At 32.4% G+C, this 20,012-nt stretch overlaps 1 protein-coding gene across 1 annotated transcript; it reads right to left on the bottom strand.

Moving 5' to 3' along the window:
• Window positions 1-11,661: 11,661 nt before the first annotated feature.
• Window positions 11,662-13,814, bottom strand: LOC108468318 (transcription factor CYCLOIDEA-like). Its single transcript, XM_053031330.1, has 2 exons — window positions 12,340-13,814; window positions 11,662-11,969 (listed from the first exon to the last, which is right to left on the bottom strand). The coding sequence occupies exons 1-2, from the start codon at window positions 13,505-13,507 to the stop codon at window positions 11,944-11,946; spliced, it is 1,194 nt and encodes a 397-aa protein (XP_052887290.1). The 5' UTR covers window positions 13,508-13,814; the 3' UTR covers window positions 11,662-11,943.
• Between the last annotated feature and the right edge of the window lie 6,198 nt (window positions 13,815-20,012).

Genomic DNA, 20,012 nt, shown 5'->3' with positions numbered 1-20,012 from the left:
AAAACCATTAAACAAGTTTAAAACTAAATCAGAAACAATTTGAAACATTTACAAAATAACAGGAAAAATGCAACACAAGGGTTACCAACCACTCAAACAAAACCAAAAAGATCAATTCATAATAAATTATAACCATTTATGTGTTATTCAATCATATCGGGACCTAAATCGAACTTACAGAACATTTAAAACAAACTGGTAATGACTCTAGATTAAAACAAAACTTTTACAAAATATAGGCAAATAATGAAAACAAGGGTCACACAAACTTGTGGTCAGGCCGTGTGACAAGGCAAAGACCTTGTGGTGTAGGGACATCGTCTTGTGGCTAAACCGTGTGACAGAGCTCCAGTCGTGTGAAAGGAGACGCACAGCCGTGTCTCTAGACCGTGTAATTAAATTGATGCCGTGTGGATCTAAAATTACCTTGAACATGCAACACATACAACCGTGTCAAATACCCGTGTGTGACACATGACCATGTGGTAGCCCGTGTACAGTATAAATAACCTATTTTAAGCAATTTGCATACCATTCATACCAAATGACCTATAGTACCATTTAACACCAATTCAAACCTACTCCAAAATATGTACATCACAAGACCAAAACATCAATTTACTAATCATCTGAACAAGCAACCATTATGTCCTCATTGGCACCAACAATTCAACCATTAAACAACAAGGAAACTTTACCATTCTTGACAAGTTAATCATACCTAAACATTCATATGAAAGAATTATTTCTTTAACAAGAATATCAATAGGCAAAGTTCAAAAATATAACCTAAAACTTTATACCAATATCATCAAGTAAAACATACCATAATTACCAATGCCTTTAATCATTTCATATCACAACTCAATTACACCAAATGAAAACATTTAACTAGCATACCTAAGTCTATTTTCATTTCATGCTATCATCTAAACAAACACTTAATACTATCCATGTATTCATCATAATCATCTATATGCTAAATTACCATCTGTATTTACTTGAATTTTTATATTCATTCAAACTCAACCGTGCAAAACCACGAACACAAGCTTTTCAATTCAATATTTAATCCTCCTAAGTACATGCCACAAATAACCAAGCTCGAATCATCAAAAGTCTACTGAATCGGGAGAAGAAAGGTGTGCGATTCTTGTTAATCTGATCAACACGTTCTGGACTGTTCAAAATCTACAGAAAAGTAATAACCTAAGTAAGTATATAAAATACTTAGTAAGCTCATACAATATAAACAAATAGCTTACCCCATGAATTAATATGAAGTAATTTCACCTATCGTAACATTCAAAACTTCAACCATATAAGATTTAGTCCAAACTACATATATATTTTCAAATGATAAAATACCAACTTTAACTCAAAATTCATCATGAATCCATTTTTTCATTTTTTCACTTTGCATCGCTTTCACCATTAAAATCTGTTTTACATATCCTTATCATATTTATTCATATCAGGACATAGTTCAACAATTTTGGGTCAGTGAGTAATGAATATACAAATATTCAAAATTCGTATTTTGCTTATTTCAATGAAACAATTCTATATCAAATAACATTTACTCTTCTGATGGATCTTTGTAAAAGTATTCAAGACATAAGTCCATAAACAGATAATGCTCGTAAAAGCTAATCAAAAACAAATTAAATGTGTCAAGTTACCCGTCCTGGCTAAACCAATAACAACATTAAAAAATAGCCTGGCCAGGGCTATGTATACATGTAAAGTTACCAGTCCAACCTAAATCTTTAAAACGAAAATGAATTACCAATCCAGGCTAAATTCGAGTCACATGTATATCCGAGTCTACAACACATGCTGGAGCTCGATCCATAACAATAATTTAGTCAGAAATCTCATGTATGACACTTTTACTCGATCCATCGAAATTGTTTTAGAAATTCAATATACTCCACATAAACTAGTTTCATTTCGACAGTTTGAAAAATATATATGTAACTATTTATCATTAACAACATTTAATAATGAATTATAACCAAAGATAATAGTATGAACTTACCTGTCAAAGTAATTAAACTATCAAGGACTAATAAAAAATTTATCATTTTCCTCGTACGTCCTCCAATCATTAAGACTCTTGATCTAAAGTATAGTTTAATTATATCAATTCAAACCACATGAACACTCAAATTTATGTATTTAAGCCTTTTTAATAGCATTTTACAAGTTTACCCCTAAACTTTACTCTTTATATAAATTAGTCCCTAACCCGAACCTATCAAATTGGACACATTTAAGCCTAAACCAAGCTAGCCTAATTTGCTATAATCCTTGTACAACTCATACATTTCTCAATTTCACAATAATTCCATGAAAATTTACTACTTTAACAATTTAATCTTTAAACATCAAAATCAATAAAAACTATTTTACAAAATAATCTACTTTAGCTATCAAACTTACGTAACTATCATAAAACTCAAGAATCTCACAAATTCAACAATGGCACATTCCAAAATATTTAACAGGTTTACTAATTAACACCCATGTTAACTAGACCTAGTTGCAATGATCTTAAAAACATAAAAATTACAAGTTACATACATGGATTAAAAGTTGGTCAAACCTTAAGCTATCAAGTTTTTGTTTCTCTTTTTTGGTGGTAAAAATGGTAAGTGGAAGATGATGGTTTTAAAAAACAAGGTCTTGATATCTCATATTTTAAAACCACTTGACTTTAGGGACAGCCACTTATACTTATCTAATTACCTAATTAAATAAAATTATCAAATAAAATTCACTATATCGTAATAATTTACTCATAAATATTAAACAATAATATTCATATATTCACTTATCAGAATTGTGGTCCAAAAACCATTGTTTTTGACACCACTGAAAAATAAGTTATTATAAGAAAACTTTGAATTAACACCACACAGAAGATTCTATTTTTTCAACATGAGATTGTAAGATTTCAACAATCATCATGCGCCTCTTCTTTATTACACTCGACTGATTCACAATCAGTAGCATCTAGCTCATTCACTTTTAATGTGAAAGCAACAAATTTGCTCACCTGTTCATCATTTGACTTTGATTCTAACCTGGTTTCATCACTCTAAATCACACATAAATATTTCCCTTTTTTCTTTTTCTGGGTATTTGCACATTCTGCTTGGATATGCCCAAAGCCATGGCATTCATTGCATTGAATTCCCTATTTCTTCTCTTTAATAGGTTCATTTGACTTAGCTTTGTTTTTAAAATTTCCCTTTTGGATAGCTTTGGATAACTTAGATTGTTTATTCCTCCTAAACTACTTATTGGCCATTTTGTTGAACCCTTAAGTAAGCAAAGCAAGTTGTTGTTACATTTCTTTGAGAATAGTGTTTTGTTCAGTAGGCATAGTTTCAACCATTACAAAAGTAATTTTTTCTCAGATTTTGTTTTGCCCTTCTTAACCTCTTCTATGTTGGTCTCAAAGGTTTAGAAAGATCCAATTAACTCATCAATCCTTATCGCATCAATATCCTTGGCTTCCTCGATGGCTATTACTTTGATACAGAACCTTTCAAGAAAAGACCTAAGAACCTTTCTCACAAGTTTGGAGTTTGAATACTCACTCCCTAAGGTAAAAGCCTGATTGGCCAAGTCACAGAGTTTTACATAAAACTTTCAAATCGTCTCTAATTCCCACATCCTTAAATTCTCAAATTTAGTTGTTAGCATCTGAAGCTTTGATTATGTCACTTTATTGGCCCCTTCAAGAGCTATCTTTAGAATTCCCCAAGCCTCTATAGAAAATAGAATAAAGGTCTTTGAAATTGGCATTAGCAATTTTTTCTTCTTCAGTAGTCTAGGGTGCGCTGGCGTTGAGAGTTTTTACTCATTTAGCTTTAGTGGAGGGATGAGTACATCAAGTTAAAATAGCCTTCTAGACTCGTTCATCCGTTAACTTAATAAACACTTTCATTTTAACTTTCCACTATACATAACTTGCTCCATCGAGCATAGAGGGAATGTGACTAAATATCCTTCCATTGCAAGCAAGTATATCAACCAAAATTATCACCATTTTGCATTTAGTGAGAGGCTTTGATACCAATTGTAGAAATGAGAGGACTACTTGCTTAGCAAATAGAAACCATGGCTAAAGTAGTGTTTGGAACTATGGCCACGGTTTCAACCACAAAGTCAAAAGTGCAAAAAAAAGTAAATAAGAACATTAAGATTGTTTACACAGTCAACTTCAGTCTATATCTGCGGGGCCTTGCTCAGAGCAATGACCTGCTATCTTTCTTATAGTACAACCAATGATTTACGCACTAATATTGACTAACTCTCACCGATTTAATGACCTCACCATTGTTCAAAGACTAGATCACTCTCCTACTAAGATTCCTCCTCAAAAGCTTAGTTTTCAATACAAGAGACTCTCTTGTTTTCTTACAAAAACAACGCACACATAAAACATTCCTAATGTGAACAAGTTTTTACTTTTTCAATCTCTCAATTACTCTTTAACCTAGCAAAAATTAAGTTTATATACTACTTAAGTTTTGCTTAAATAGGAGTCATAATGTAATCATTTTTCTATAAAGTAAATATAAAAAACAACATAGGATAATCATTTCATAAGAGTCTTGGTGTAATACAATGTTTTCAAATATAGAAAGTGACTTTACTAGATTTGCAAGTAATTAATCTTCAAGTCTTCAACTTAACCCAATTGGTCTTCATGTTTTCGGCTCTAACTTATCCAAATATCTTCAAAATAGATAGTCCAATGCATTTGTTCTAAATTTTGCCAACTTTAAAAATAGGCAAGTACAATATAAAATAGTTCCTCAAGTCGTGGCCGCTATTTCAACAAAGCTTGGTAACTAGGATTCATGAATTTTTGTTGTTGTTGTTGTTGTTGTTGTTGTTGTTGTTGTTGTTGTTGTTGTTTTTGTTGTAGCTGCTGTTGTGTAGCTTATGTTGATCACCTCTAGTATGCGTTGTAGGCGTGTTTAGGTGGCTTTTATTTTATGTTTTGGATAACTTCTTTTGTTTGTTGTAATTTGGTTTTTCTTTTCTTAATAATAAAATCTTTGCCTAGCAAAAAGAAAAAAATTGTTAATTTATTGATAGAGATAAATTCTCATATATTTTGATCTATTAAATATATACTAAATTACATAGTATTTATAATAAATTTTTATTTTTAATTTTACTTGATTATATATTTACTATAAAATATTTATACTAATTTAAACTAAATAATATGATATTTATTATTAATTATTTATACTTGGCCACTGTCCAACCAATGATGACATGTAGTATATGTCTAATATTATAGAGAAATAGATTAACAAAATATGAAATGCTAGAGTAATTAAATAAAATTTTATAGGATGCTTATTTTCTTAACTTTTTAGTGATTGTACTATTGAATACTTTCTTGAACTAATTAAGTTTTGTTACTTGTTTAGAGAATTTTTCTCAATTATTATGAATAGATTTTTAGGCTAAAATATGTAGTTAGTCCATGTACTTGACAAAATTTAAAATATAATCCTGCATTTAAAAAGTTAAAATTAATTCCTCTTACCTTTTTTATTTAAAATCTCAATCTAATCATTAGCATTGTTAGTATTTTCTGTAAAAATTGTCAACTTGGCATCTTGATTAGATTGCCCTCATATGACTTAACATTTGTTTGACAAAAAAAAAAAAAGACATGTTAAGTTAACAAAATTTAATAGAAATTACAAATAATGATAATGATTGGCCCATAATTAATATCCTTTTTATATTCTTTTTTAACAATCTCACTATAAGTTTTGATCATATCTGCTCTTTTTGACACAATGCCTAGAACTACCCATAGCCCCCCGACCCATAAATAAGAGGATAATGTGCTTCAATGCACTCAAACCCACGTCCTCCTGCATTGGCAACAATGCCCATGCTAATTGAGCTAAGACTCAATTGACTCCTTTTTAGAATTTAAAATAAGATAGTTATGTAATTACAATATATACTAGTAAACATGAGATTAGAAATTATAATGTTGGGGATAACCCGGTTAAGCAACGAACAAGTAATATAACAAATAAATTGAAAAGATCGAACAAAAATATTTTACGTGGAAAACACCCTTAGAATAGGATAAAAAACCATGGGTAAATATAATTCACTAAAACAACAAAAACAAAGACTACAACCGAAAACCCGAAATAAAAACCCTCAAAATTAAATACAAAATTCTTTGAAAACTTGTAAAAGCTAATACCTAAATGTGTAATGGTTATTTTTTCTAAGGTGAAAAATGGCCTATTTATAGGCTAAATTCGTAGGTCAAATAATATTAAAATAACCTACACTAATCAGAGTTTAAGTGGGAAATTAAAATAAAATTTAACTAGGAGAAGAAAGTTAAAAAAATTGCATGACACGTCCTTGCGTTGTGATGTCATCATCGGCTCGTCCGGATGCTAGGTATCGTATCATTGGGACGACGCCTTTTCCTTTGTCTGGATGATACCTCTTTCTTCGTCGGGACATAAAACCTGTTTCAACCCAAATACGAGGCATAACTCTACAAATCTCCAGCTTGACTTGTATTTCCACAATGTCTTCTTTGCCAAAGCCTGCTACAGACCTATCTCGAACTACGTAGGATATAACTAAGTCGAAGCTGTGCTTAAAAGCTAGAAAGACTATTAGTCTTCGTCTTGTGCATTGTCAAATCAAAACTGACCTAAGTCTGATTTCCACAAACACAATACCCTATCTTTTCAAAACCTACATCCAAAAGAGAACCTCTCTTATATGGAACGATTATAACTTTTTCTGTCCTATGACCAAGTTGCATTCGCTTCAAACGAGTCAATTTTGACTCCTTAATAGACAAGGGACATTCTATTTCACTAGTCACCGTTGATCCTTCTAGAACATAAAGACTGTCAATTTTTTTTACCTTTCATCAAAACAAGAGCTCCACGGGATACCTTAATGTCGATTGACTCGATGTCAATTCTACAACACTTCGAGTCCAATATTCCTAAAGAGATGAGATTTTTCTTTAAGTCAGTCACATGTTTGACATCTGATAGTGTCTTAATTGTCATGTCGTGCATCCTAATCTGAATAATACCAACACTGGTTACTTTACTAGGTGAGACATTCCCTATGCGCACAACTCTACCTTCAACTAAACTGTATGTGGAGAACAAGTCCTTGTTAAGACACATGTGGAAAAAAACACCTCGAATCTAAGATTCACTCGAACGTAAGTTTAGAGCTTTCACTTATTAACACCAACAAAAAATCATCACCCTTGTCATTGGCCAAATTAGCACCAATTAAATCTTCCTCGTTGCACTTAGCAGCCCATTTATTTAGTTGTTTATATCAATCTGCCTTGACTTGACCTAACTTTTTACATTAGCGACATCTTTTGTCTCACTTCCTTGATGCTACCAAAACTGAGACTTGCCTATCTGATTTTTTTTTGAACCAAACTCATTGTCAAGTTTTTCTTTGCTAAAAAGATGACCCTTCACATACTCGAATGAGAGATTATCTCTGCTATAAATCAGGGTCACCCTGACAGACTTGTATGAAGAGGGTAAAGAGCACAATAATAGCATAGTCTGATATTCATCTTCAATCTGGACCTCAACATTTTTTAAATCATTTAAAAGAGTAATAAATTGATTAATGTGACCTCTAAGGTGCTCACTTTTGTCCATACAAAACGTGTATAGATATTGTTTTAACACCAATTGGTTAGCCAGAGACTTTGTCGCGTAGAGGGTTCCTAACCTTTTTTATATGGTGAATGTCGTTTTCTCCGTCAAAACCTCCTGTAACATATCATTTGTTAGACTTAATTGAATCATGGATAGAGCTTTTTTTTCTAACCTATCCCATTATGATTTATCCATGTCTGTAGGCTTCTTCTTTATAATGACCTTCTCAAGATTGCCTTAAATTAGAATTGTCGTCATCCAAATTTACCATAGATTGAAATTTTTTATGCCATTGAACTTATCAATATCAAACCTTGTTGTTGCCATCTTTGAACAACTTGAATGCGAAAATCGAACTAGCTTTGATACCAATTTGTTGGGATAACTCAGTTAAGCACCAGACAAGTAACATAACAAAGAAATTTAAAAGATCGAACATAAATATTTTACTTGGAAAACCCCCTCCAAAGAGGATAAAAAGTCACGAGTAAAGACAATTTCACTAAAACGGAAAAAACGAAGAGAACAAAAAATAGAGATAAAACTAAACTCCAAAACCCGAAATAAGAACCCTCAAAATGTAAACACAAAATTCTTTGAAAGATTGTAAAGGCTAATACCTAAATGTGTAATGGGTTATTTTTTCTAAGGTGAAAAAAAGGCTTATCTATAGGCTAAATTCGTAGGTCAAATAATATTAAAATAACTTATACTAATCAGAGTTTAAGTGGGAAACTAAAATAGATTTTAACTAGGAGAAGAAAGTCGAAAAAATTACATGACACATCGCCATGTCGTGACGTCATCATCAGCTCATCGGGATGCCAGGTATCTCATCATCGGGATGACGCCTCTTCCTTCGTCAAGACGTCAAAACCTATTTCGACCCTAATACGAGGCATAACTTCACATATAATATAATTACACTATTTCAACTAAACACAATATGTAATTAAAATTTCTTATATTTATTAAATTGTATAATTACTACTCCAATAAAATTAATTTGTGATGTCTAAACATATTAATTTTTTTCTTTATCATCTTCAAATTTAGATCAATTAAAATATTAAACTACTTGAAGTGATAGCTTTTAGTAAAATAGATTTTGGTTGATCAAAGAAATCAAGATTTTGATAAATAAAAATAGAAGTAGCAAATAGAAGTAGCTTTTTTAGGAATAAAGATCTTTAACTTAGTTTGGTTTATTCACCACAAGATTTTTAACTATCTTATTCCACGATTTCGCACGATCAGAAAAATATATATTTTCCGCTCATAAAATATTCCAAAAAAGAAAAAAATTAAATAACCTAAGTACTAGTATTGTTTTCTAGTGCTTAGGCTAATTATATGTATGCAATAATAGGTAGGCAAATTCCGGCACATTAAGTATCTAGTGTTCCATTTACTGTTCAGTACTAGTTTGTTTGTCAATATGAGAACAGCCATGTGCATCAACTGAGGTGTGAATAAAAGGCTATGGGCATAGGGTTGTTTTTCTTGCATGCAATGATTTGTTCATCATATCATTGATTAATTGAAGACTGTTATCAAAGGGAGATTATATTATTTTCCATGCATGCATCCAGTAGCACACCGGAGATTCTCATACCTCATGCATGCTCTAAGGTAATTAACGCACATTCTCACTCTGGACTTGTTTAAACAATCTCCTGTTATCTTTTGTTTGTTTATCCTTTCTAGTTTATTCCTGTGTGATTCTATTTGTTTAAAGTGGATCTTGATGTGATTAAGCCTTGGGTGTGTGATGAGTGATCTTTTAGTTGAATAAGCTATATATATAACTTCAAACCTTATCATATATCTATATTTGTCTATGTTAAAGCTAGATAGCTTAGCGAGTGGATCAGTTGTGTTGATGATGAAGAGCATGCTTATATTACATACACGATGAAAATAATGGGTAATTGGAGAAGTTGAGGCTAATGAAGTATCCTATTCAATCACCATAGGCATGGTTTATATCACTTACCATTGGATAAATTTAAACTCATTGGAGACAATGGAAAGAGCGTTTTGGAAAGGTAGTACTATTGAACTTATTTAGATTTAGGTGCATACTATGATATGATTGTACGAATTGACTGAGTCAAAGAGAGCAGTTAACAATTAAAGAATTGACTAAGTGTCCAAAAATTTTAGAGAATTATAGTAAAAAAAAAAGTTCCGAATTCACAATATTAACCCTTCAGTTGATACGGAAACTAAGTTGGATCCTCAAATAATCTCTATTTTTTCTCCTTATCCAAAAAAATAGTAGCAGCAGAAATCTCAAAATAGAAATGAAACGTCTAAAAAAGAACACTGTTAACCACAGGCAAAAACAAGAGTAACCTATAAAAAAGCTTCCAAAACTGTCAACCTCACTCTAAACGATGATTAGTATCATTTGGATTTTTTCTTCCATTTCAAAACATTTCAATAATTCTCTGACTAAGAATAACAAGCAATACAAATTACTAGGCGCAAAAACAAATTATAAACAAAATCAAGCACCACTATTTTAACGAATTGAAGATGGCATGCATATATAATATACATATTTAGCTTTAAAGTTTCTCTTTGGTATGGGGCAATTGATTGCTCCATATTTAACTTACATTTATCTCTTCAGGAAAGATACTAATTATCAAGGCATTAACAGCTGAAGATCCTCTACTTTCATTATATAATTATTGTATCATAAGACAAGAATGAAAATATAGTTTTCAAAAAGAAAAAAAAAATTAAGAAGATGAAGAGATGATGGAAAGCATTAAAGATAGTAGATATACACACTCCATAGAGTAAAATACAAAGGATAGAGAAAAGGGTAAGGCATCAAATCAAATATGATGTATGAAAAGGCATCTATTGATAGAATCAGTGCAGGATCAATCCTCAAATTCAAATGGAAACTTCACCTAAGTAAGGATAACCACATTAAAATATAGAAAAAAAAAAAAAGCTTCTCTTCCAGAAAGACTCTGCATATATATCTAGTAACAGGTTCTGGTTTATTCAAGGCTGTGGTTTGGCAGAAAAACTACTCAACATATCCCTCTTGAACTCTATGGCAAGTGTAGACATGATAATCCATAGTTTTATGTTTCGCTATGCTTGAAAGTAGCCATTCTGATAAGCATACACAATATAGAGGGTTTGGGAAAATGTTATGTTTCACACGCATCATCAAAGCAACAATCTAAATAAACATTTCATATATCCCAATACAAGAAGTGGAGGAATGCAACGCCAACCATGCATATATAGTAATCACAAAATGAAGCATCTTTAATTTTGAGATTGCATTAAGGAGCTCTATGATCCAATCTTGTCGGTCCTCTAATACTGGGGTTTATGCAACATTAAAAGACTTTTAGGGTTTCTTACCAACAAATACAATCTGGCCAACTTAAAGTATCTGCTAATGGTGTAGCATATATATACTTGTGTGTGTTCTTAGGATTGATTGAAGTTACTCACAGGTAAGGTAATTGCTCCAAAACAGAAATTGTGATCCTCCAATAACAAGTTGGCTCAATTCTGGGGATTCTGAGTGACTCCACTCTCAGTGACTGACAGGTCCTATATTATAATTAAATCTTTCTAATCATTTGGCTTATTATATATTATAATTAAATCTTTCTCATCATTTGGTCTAAGAAGCAAGATAAGGTGTCGGTAGCAGTTCCAGCTGCCAAAACTAACGATACTTTATCCCATAAAAATCATCCACTGAATTCTGTACTTTTATTTTAACGCCATTATTGAGTAGTTGACTCAAAATTAAGGCCAACTTTCTTTACATGCTGTCTGCTCATTATCAGATAATCATCAAACAACCAAAAGAAAAGGGGGATCGGAGGGGATGGACCATGCAGGAGAATTGTTGGAATTAAGAACAAATAAATATTGGACATAAACAACATTATATAGAGATGGAAAACTAGATAAACTTTTTCATTAATTTTGAGTTTCTTACCCCATGAGATCCGCAATTCAATTCTTTTTAGCTAAGCCAAAACTAGCCAAGCTACTAGAGCAAAGAACATAGTTCTAAGCAAGAGACCGGCAAATCAGTTTGAGCAAAGAGTTTTTATTTGCTCTATCAAACCTTAAATCAACAAAAAATTAGAACTATAGCTTACACCCCTTCATGCTCATGCACTGCTCAAGTAATTAGTTATTCAATGAAAGGAAAGCAGGCCTCTCAGGGTTTGCCATACAGTTGAACTCCTGAAAATTAAGATTGAAATCAATTAATTATATATGAAGTGAGATAATCAATTGTAAGAAATGGATGCAATGGCATGTGTCGTTGCCGTTGTTGAGGTGTCTTGATGCTTTTCTTGGCGTGTTTGTATGGGGTAATTATTTATCAGGTTCAGAATTACTGCTTACTACTAGGGGTTACTTCTGCATGTCGAAGTTTGCATTTCAGTGTTGTTTAGGTGAGTGCTGATTCTTTTATTTAATGGTCTCTGAGGATACTTATCTTATGCATGGTGTTCTCTGATTTTGTAGTTCTGCTTCGGGATCCTTTTAGTTAATTTAAAAAAAAAATCAAAGGTAAGAAGGGCCTCATATATATGTTTTCGGATAGTACCTGTTGAGAGATTGACATTAGTTGTTACAGCACAAAGCGTAGAGTGTGCCATTGCACCATTAATATCCCACTTCTGAGACAAATTGGGAAAGCCGTTATTGCCACTGCTGTTGCAGCTTGCATCCTTTGAAGTTGCAAGGTTTTGCTGAAAACCCAAAATTGCAGATGGCTTCAACATCCTTCTGATCATTAGAGATTCCTCGATAACATTGTCTCTTGATGCTGCACTAGGTTCTTCAACTTGATGAGCAACAACCTTAAAGGAAGATGCCATGCTGGAACTGTTGTGGCCATAAGAATGATCTGATTTCTTGGTTGGTTCAAGTTGGGACAAAGACCTTAAGAAATGAGGGCTTGAATCTGGACATATTTTCCACTCATGTCTACTAGTACTACTCCCAGACCCACTGCACATTTTTTCTCGAGTCCTTTCCCTTGCTCTTGCCCTTGCCTTTGCTCTTGACTCTTTTGCTAGCAGAGGGACTGCTGCTTTGTGTAAATTTTTCATCTTTTTATCTTTAGAAACAACACCCTCTAGCTCAAGTAAGTTGCTTTGGAAAGCTGTGCCCTCAAACTCTCCTCCATCGACACCAAGGGCTCCATTCTCTGCTACCATTTCATACTGATCATCAGGAACGAGAGAAAAACTCCTTTGACCCCCGGGACAACCATTTCCGTGACGCTTCATCTTTACCAGCTCCCTTATGGCATTGTTCGACTTCCTAAGCAGCCACTCCACGGTTTTGCTTGCTTTGTCAAACCCTAGCATGTCTTGTAGATCAAAGAACTCGCGGGCGATTTCTATGGACAGCCTCACCCTCCTATCTCTCACCCCTTGTGCAGTGCAAATCTTGCTATGTCGATCTTTCTTCACAGCCTTGTTGACGGGAAAACCAAACCCTGGAGGACCACCAAAACCAACCCCGTCCTTATTCAAAAGTGCCATGTTAAGTAAAGTGTCGGTCAACTGAGGATTTGCAGGCAACAATGAAGAAGCCGACACCAAATCATGGTGATGATGATGATGATTAAGGAGAATGCCATTAGATTCATGACTTAAAAGAGGAGGAGGAGGAGGAGGAAGAGCTTGGGGATGGTAAGAAGAAGAAGGAAAGTGTAGAAAAGGGTTGATATTGTTATAGTCGTTAGCTGAAGTTGAAAAGAACATTTTTGCATATTACTTTTGGCAATTAGTTTTAGGTGCCTTTACAAATTTAGGAAAAGAATGTGGGGATTGGATCAGTCCAAGAAGAATTTAAACATGGAGTAGGCAATTGAAGGAAACAACTAAAAACCCATTTTTGATCATGATTTTCAGGTTAAATTCTACCCTTGCTGTGCTGTGCTGGGCCTGCCTACGAGTGAGTCGCGAGAGAGTTGTTTCCTCGTGTTTTCGAAACCACAACAACCAAGCTTAGCTTAGGTAGCTGCTAGAAATTCTGTGAGAAAAACTGTTTCAAACTTTTGGCCAAAAAAGTGGTGAAACTGAATGGGACAACCAAGGCTACAGATATATTATTATTTTTAGTATGGAAAATTATTTGGTGGCAAAGTGAAATTTAAAAACTCGTGAAATGTTGTGATTTGTCCCAGAGAATATTAAAATTTTAAAATAATTACAAATTTTTATACCGTGAAAAATATTAATTATTTTAATAATATAGTAAATTTATATATAAATAAATGTTAAGTGCAATGATAAATATATTTTTAAAGAAAAATTTGAATTAAAACTTTAATAATGATGTCATTGGAAAGAATAATTATAAATCTCAAAAAAATTAATTTTATGGTTTGTAAATCAGATTTGAATGATACATTTATTCTAGAAAATATATATAAATGAGGATTTATAGTTATTATATTTATAATTTAATAATTAATTGTTAAAGTTTAGTGATTTATATTTTAAATATTTTTATAAAATATTAGAAATATAAACGAAATGTCAATTTATTATTAACTTTTATTTTATGTTCTGAAAATATATTAAATATGGCAAATAAGGGTGGGGAGTGCGGGGAGTGGGGAGGGGGGACTATAGCAGTCTTTTCATACTTTTAAACCCGTTAATTCAGACCAATCTCCTTAGCTTTCATGTCTTTTCAATGCTTAATTGCCATCAATTATGAAACCAATAGTCACATTTCTTTTTTGTCTATCTTTTTGTTTTGTTTTGTCTTGTTTTTTTTGTTTTTACATTTAAATCTCTTAATTTTATCATTCAAAAATTTATTCCTTTTCTTTTTAAAAATTTTGGGATGAAAAATATGTATCATATTTACAATAAAATAAAATTTTGTTATTATACATTTTCTTTAACTCTTGTGTAAGTCAATGGTACGTTAACGGTAAAGATAGAGGAATTAAATTATCAAAAATGTCAATTTTTTTAAATTATCAGAATAAGATGATTTTTAGAATATTTACAGGTATAGATCGATTTAGGGAAAATGTTTTCAATTGGAAGTGTTTTCAAAGAAAATCTAGAAAAACACTTACAATTAAAAACGCTTTTTACATGACACCAATAAAACACCTTTAGGTGGACGATTTTTTCCCTAACGAATACTTCTCCAACTACTATTTTAAATAGTCATCCCCCCAAATGGTAAAAAAAAAAAACTATAAAAACCCCACCCTTATTCATGTCTCACAAAATTCTCTCAAATTCTCAAACCACTCTCAAAATTCTTTCAAATTCTCTAAAAATCTAAATTATATTTTCTATTAGATTTTTTATTAATATTTTCTGAAAATATTTTTTTAAAATTAATTTGTGTTCTATATAATTAGCAATGGCAGGTTCTCTAATCTATCATGATGACAAGCACATTTCTGTCATTCAATTGCAAATGGTAAGAATAATTTTTAATAAATTTCAATTTTGTTTAATTTTTTATTTCATTGTTGTATATTAACTTAATATTTTGTATATTTTTACGTAAATAGGTGGAAGATCGAATTTTACAATGCCATATTCGTAATCTGCCTGATCCTCTATTACCGTTGATTGAACTATATTTGAAGGAAGCCAGTTTTGGCATGTCTCCCTTATAGGTCGGGGGTGTAAGTTAGACCTGAAACTTGTAAGCATGTTGGTGGAGAGGTGGAGACCCGATATGCATACATTCCATCTTCTATGCGGCAAGTGTACTATCACTCTGGAGGATGTGCATTTACAGTTGGGGTTACCCATGCATGGGTCGGTAATCACCAAGTTTGTTTAGTCTGGTGATTGGCGAGGCGTATATGGAGAAATTTTGGGTTCAGTTTCGAAGACAATTTACGAAAGTCGAATCGATATGGCTTGGTTACGAAGAACCTTCACGGTGCTAGATGAGTATTTGACTAAAGTCGAAAGAGAACGACATTAGAGGAGCGTGACTTGTCTGGCTGTTAAAAGAGAATGAGAATGACATTACAAGGACTTGTCCATCTAAGGTGACTGTTGAAACTTGTCGATTTTAGAGGAGCGAGCGAACTCAGTTAGGAGTCTGCTATGTTGGCGACATTATACCGAGAGATGTTTCGGGCAACGCAAACAAGAAAAATAAAAATTGGTGGTTGCATTTTACTACTGCAATCATGGGCACGGTACTGATTTCCATTTTTACGTCCTTGAACGAACTACCCATATACATTTCCACTCATAACAAGGTAAAATTTAATAGATATTTTAATAATAAAATTGATTTAAATAAATATTGTTATGCTAACTATTGTATGTGAATATGTAATGCGAATGTGCAACTATACATATCGAATCAAGTAATAAAGTGATGAGTGAGTATCGTCTCCACAGGCATCGGAATTGATTAAAATAATTGGTTATGCTATTACTATGAAATTGACTAATTAAACTATGCAAAAGAAACATATGAAAAACTGATAAAGAGATTTAATGAATGGATTAATAAAATTAATTATGAATGAAAATATGCTAGGGCAATTGAAACTGTAACACCCCTAACCCATATCTGTTGCCAGATTAAGGTTACGGAGCATTACTGTACAATTGAGAACATTTAAACTTAATATCATTCAATAACATAATCATATCACAAACCAATCATATACATACATACCATCCCTAAATTGATCCCTCGAGGCCCTAAAAATAGCTTAGAATCAAATTGGGACTAATTTGAAACAATTTCGAAAGTTTAGGAAAAAGTTACAGAATTTATGAAATAGGGGTCACACAGCTGAGACATGCCTGTGTCTTAGGCCGTATAACCTTTGAACTAGGGACACACTGTAACGCCCCCATGCCCGAGACCATCACCGGAGTCGAGCTTGAGGGGTTATCGAATATAATTTATCAATTTAAGAACTTCAAATCATTTGTTTCTACATTCACAGCTTTCTAGCTACTCGCATCACAGTTACAAGAAAAATCATATCTTGAGTTACGAAACTCGAAATCAAGATCCATAAATTTTCACTGAATTTATACTCATATATCTATTTACTAATTTTTTTCTAGAATTTTTTATTGGGCCAATTAGTACAGTTTATTAATTAAAGTATCCCCTGTTTCAGGGTTTGACTGCTCTGACCTTTGTGTATTACGAATCAGATATATCTCTATACAAAATTTAAATGACTATGAGGTTTGTTTCTATTAAAACTAGACTCAATAAGGAATCTGTACATATAAATAAAAACTTTTAATTATTTTAGTAAAATTTATTATGAATTTTTAAAGTCAGAACAGGGGATCCAGAAATCACTCTGGCCCTGTTTTTCAAAAGTTTAAATATCTCATAAAATATAATTTATATTCCTGTTTTGTTCAATCCATATGAAAATAGACTCATTAAGCTTCAATTTCATAACTTACTAATCATTTAGTTATATTTATACTATTTTTAGTGATTTTTCAAATTCATGTCATTGCTGCAGCAATATTCTGTTTTAAGGCAAGTTTCATCTTTCCATGAATTTTTATGAACTAGATAACCTGTTAAACTTCCATGATATCAAACATGATCTAAATTAGCCATCACCATGACTTATCAATATCAAACATTTTCTCAACCAAACATGGCCATATCATAAAATTATTTACACAAAATAGGTATATTGCTATACATGCCATACTTAAGTAGTTGTACAAGCCATTTACCAAGATAAAAGTCCTTTGGATAGTGTGATCGAACTTTCGACCTGTCCCGATTCCTGAGCCGGCTTGTTCAAAACTACAGTGAATGAAAAGGAAGGAGTAAGCATAAATGCTTAGTAAGTTCATATGTAAATAACAAGTAACATAACAATACAAATATACCAAACAACTTTAGCATGGTACCACCAAAACATATATCACATTTCTAAACATCATTCATGTAACGCCCCCACGCCTGAGACCATCACCGGAGTCGAGCTTGAGGGGTTACCGAACATAATTTATCAATTTAAGAACTTCAAATCATTTGTTTCTACATTCACAGCTTTCTAGCTACTCGCATCACAGTTACAAGAAAAATCATATCTCAAGTTATAAAACTCGAAATCAAGATCTGTAAATTTTCCCTAAATCTAGACTCATATATCTATTTAATAATTTTTTTCTAGAATTTTTGGTTGGGCCAATTAGTACAGTTTATTAGTTAAAGTCTCCCCTGTTTCAGGGTTCGACTGCTCTGACATATGTGTATTACGAACCAGATATCTCTCTATACAGAATTTCAATGACTACAAGGTTTGTTTTTATTAAAACTAAACTCCATAAGGAATCTGTACATATAAAGAAAAACTTCTAATTATTTTTCTAAAATTTATTATGAATTTTTAAAGTTAGAACAGGGGATCCAGAAATCACTCTAGCCCTGTTTCACAAAAGTTTAAATATCTCATAAAATATAATTTATATGCCTGTTTTGTTCAATCCACATGAAAATAGACTCATTAAGCTTCAATTTCATAACTTACTCATTATTTAGTTCCATTTATACTATTTTTAGTGATTTTTCAAATTCATGTCATTGCTGCAGCAATATTCTGTTTTAAGGCAAGTTTCATCTTTCCATGAATTTACTAGATAACCTATTAAACTTCCATAATATCAAACATGATCTAAATTAGCCATCACCATGACTTATCAATATCAAACATTTTCTCAACCAAACATGGCCATATCATAAAATTATTTACACAAAATAGGTATATTGCTATACATGCCATACTTAAGTAGTTGTACAAGCCATTTACCAAGATAAAAGTCCTTTGGATAGTGTGATCGAACTTTCGACCTGTCCCGATTCCTGAGCCGGCTTGTTCAAAACTACAGTGAATGAAAAGGAAGGAGTAAGCATAAATGCTTAGTAAGTTCATATGTAAATAACAAGTAACATAACAATATAAATATACCAAACAACTTTAGCATGGTACCACCAAAACATATATCATATTTCTAAACATCATTCATCATCTTACCACCTTATCGTTGTTGTATCTATTATCAACCCGAGGGTTAAGAACATACCTGTCCAAAGTGTCCATTTCACAACACTTAGCAATACGTCGCTTGCATCTTAAGTGTTCTTTCATTTCACTGGAAATTTCAACCGTTGAACACATCGGAATATAACTCGGATACATGGATAATTTGCACATAAGTGCCACATATGTAATAAAGAAACCATGTAACCCGCCCCTAAGTGAACTCGGACTCAACTCAACGAGCTCGGGCGTTCGCATCCATAAATGAACTCGGACTCAACTCAACGAGTTCGGATGCCTAGTTACATCTCACGAACTCGGACTCAACTCAACGAGTTCGGACATTTGCGTCCATAAGTGAACTCGGACTCAACTCAACAAGTTCGGATGCTCAACCATCCTAGTGACATGTCACTTGTATCCTAATCTATTCCTAAGGTTCAAACGGGCTTTTCCTCGATCTCATATTTGTCGTCTTCCATGGAATATCGGGCCGATACTTGGTAGCAATTCATATTTATCAAGTAGTAAACATAATTTGCATATTACTCAACATTAACCACAAAGCATAATATTTCACGATTAAAAATCAGCGTATCATATAATTAACATCAATAACTTAAAAATAACAATTATGCTACATTATTTACACATGAACTTACCTTGGTACCAAAATATAAAGATTTTGCAATTTAGTCCACAATCTTTTCTTTTCCTCGATCGCGACTTGAATCTCGTTTCTCTTGATCTATAATGCCAAATTAATCTTATTTAATACATACATTCATCAAAACAGCATTTAATACGAACTTTTGAAAAATTACACTTTTGCCCTAAACTTTTGCATAATTACACTTTTGCCCTAGGCTCGGAATTAAACTTTATTCCTTATTCTTATGTTTTATAACATGCTGATCACTTTTCCTTCTATGGCAACATCAAATTCTCTCTCTAACATATACTTGTGACTATTAGGTATTTTTGCCGATTAAGCCCTTTTACTCGTTTTCACTCAAAACCGAGTAGCACAAGTTGTCTAACATAATTTAAAACCTCATATTCGATCATAAAACATCAAAATACACAAATTTCACCTATGGGTATTTTTCCAAATATAAACGCTAGGTTGAATTATTGCTAACATAAGCTTAATCGAGCTATCGGGATTCCAAAAACGTAAAGAACATTAAAAACGGGGCTTGAAATCACTTACTATGGAGCTTGGAAGC

Source organism: Gossypium arboreum, chromosome 7 (assembly GCF_025698485.1).
Source record: "Gossypium arboreum isolate Shixiya-1 chromosome 7, ASM2569848v2, whole genome shotgun sequence".
Taxonomy (NCBI): Eukaryota; Viridiplantae; Streptophyta; class Magnoliopsida; order Malvales; family Malvaceae; genus Gossypium; species Gossypium arboreum.
This window is presented reverse-complemented; position numbering and strand designations above follow the sequence as displayed.

Bases quoted from the DNA above. Each gene is read 5' to 3' on its own strand.
- LOC108468318 (XM_053031330.1), bottom strand. From the start codon at position 13,507: ATGTTCTTTTCAACTTCAGCTAACGACTATAACAATATCAACCCTTTT. The intron at 11,970-12,339 runs GTACTATCCGAA...CTTAATTTTCAG, and splicing joins TAATGTCAATCTCTCAACAG to GAGTTCAACTGTATGGCAAA.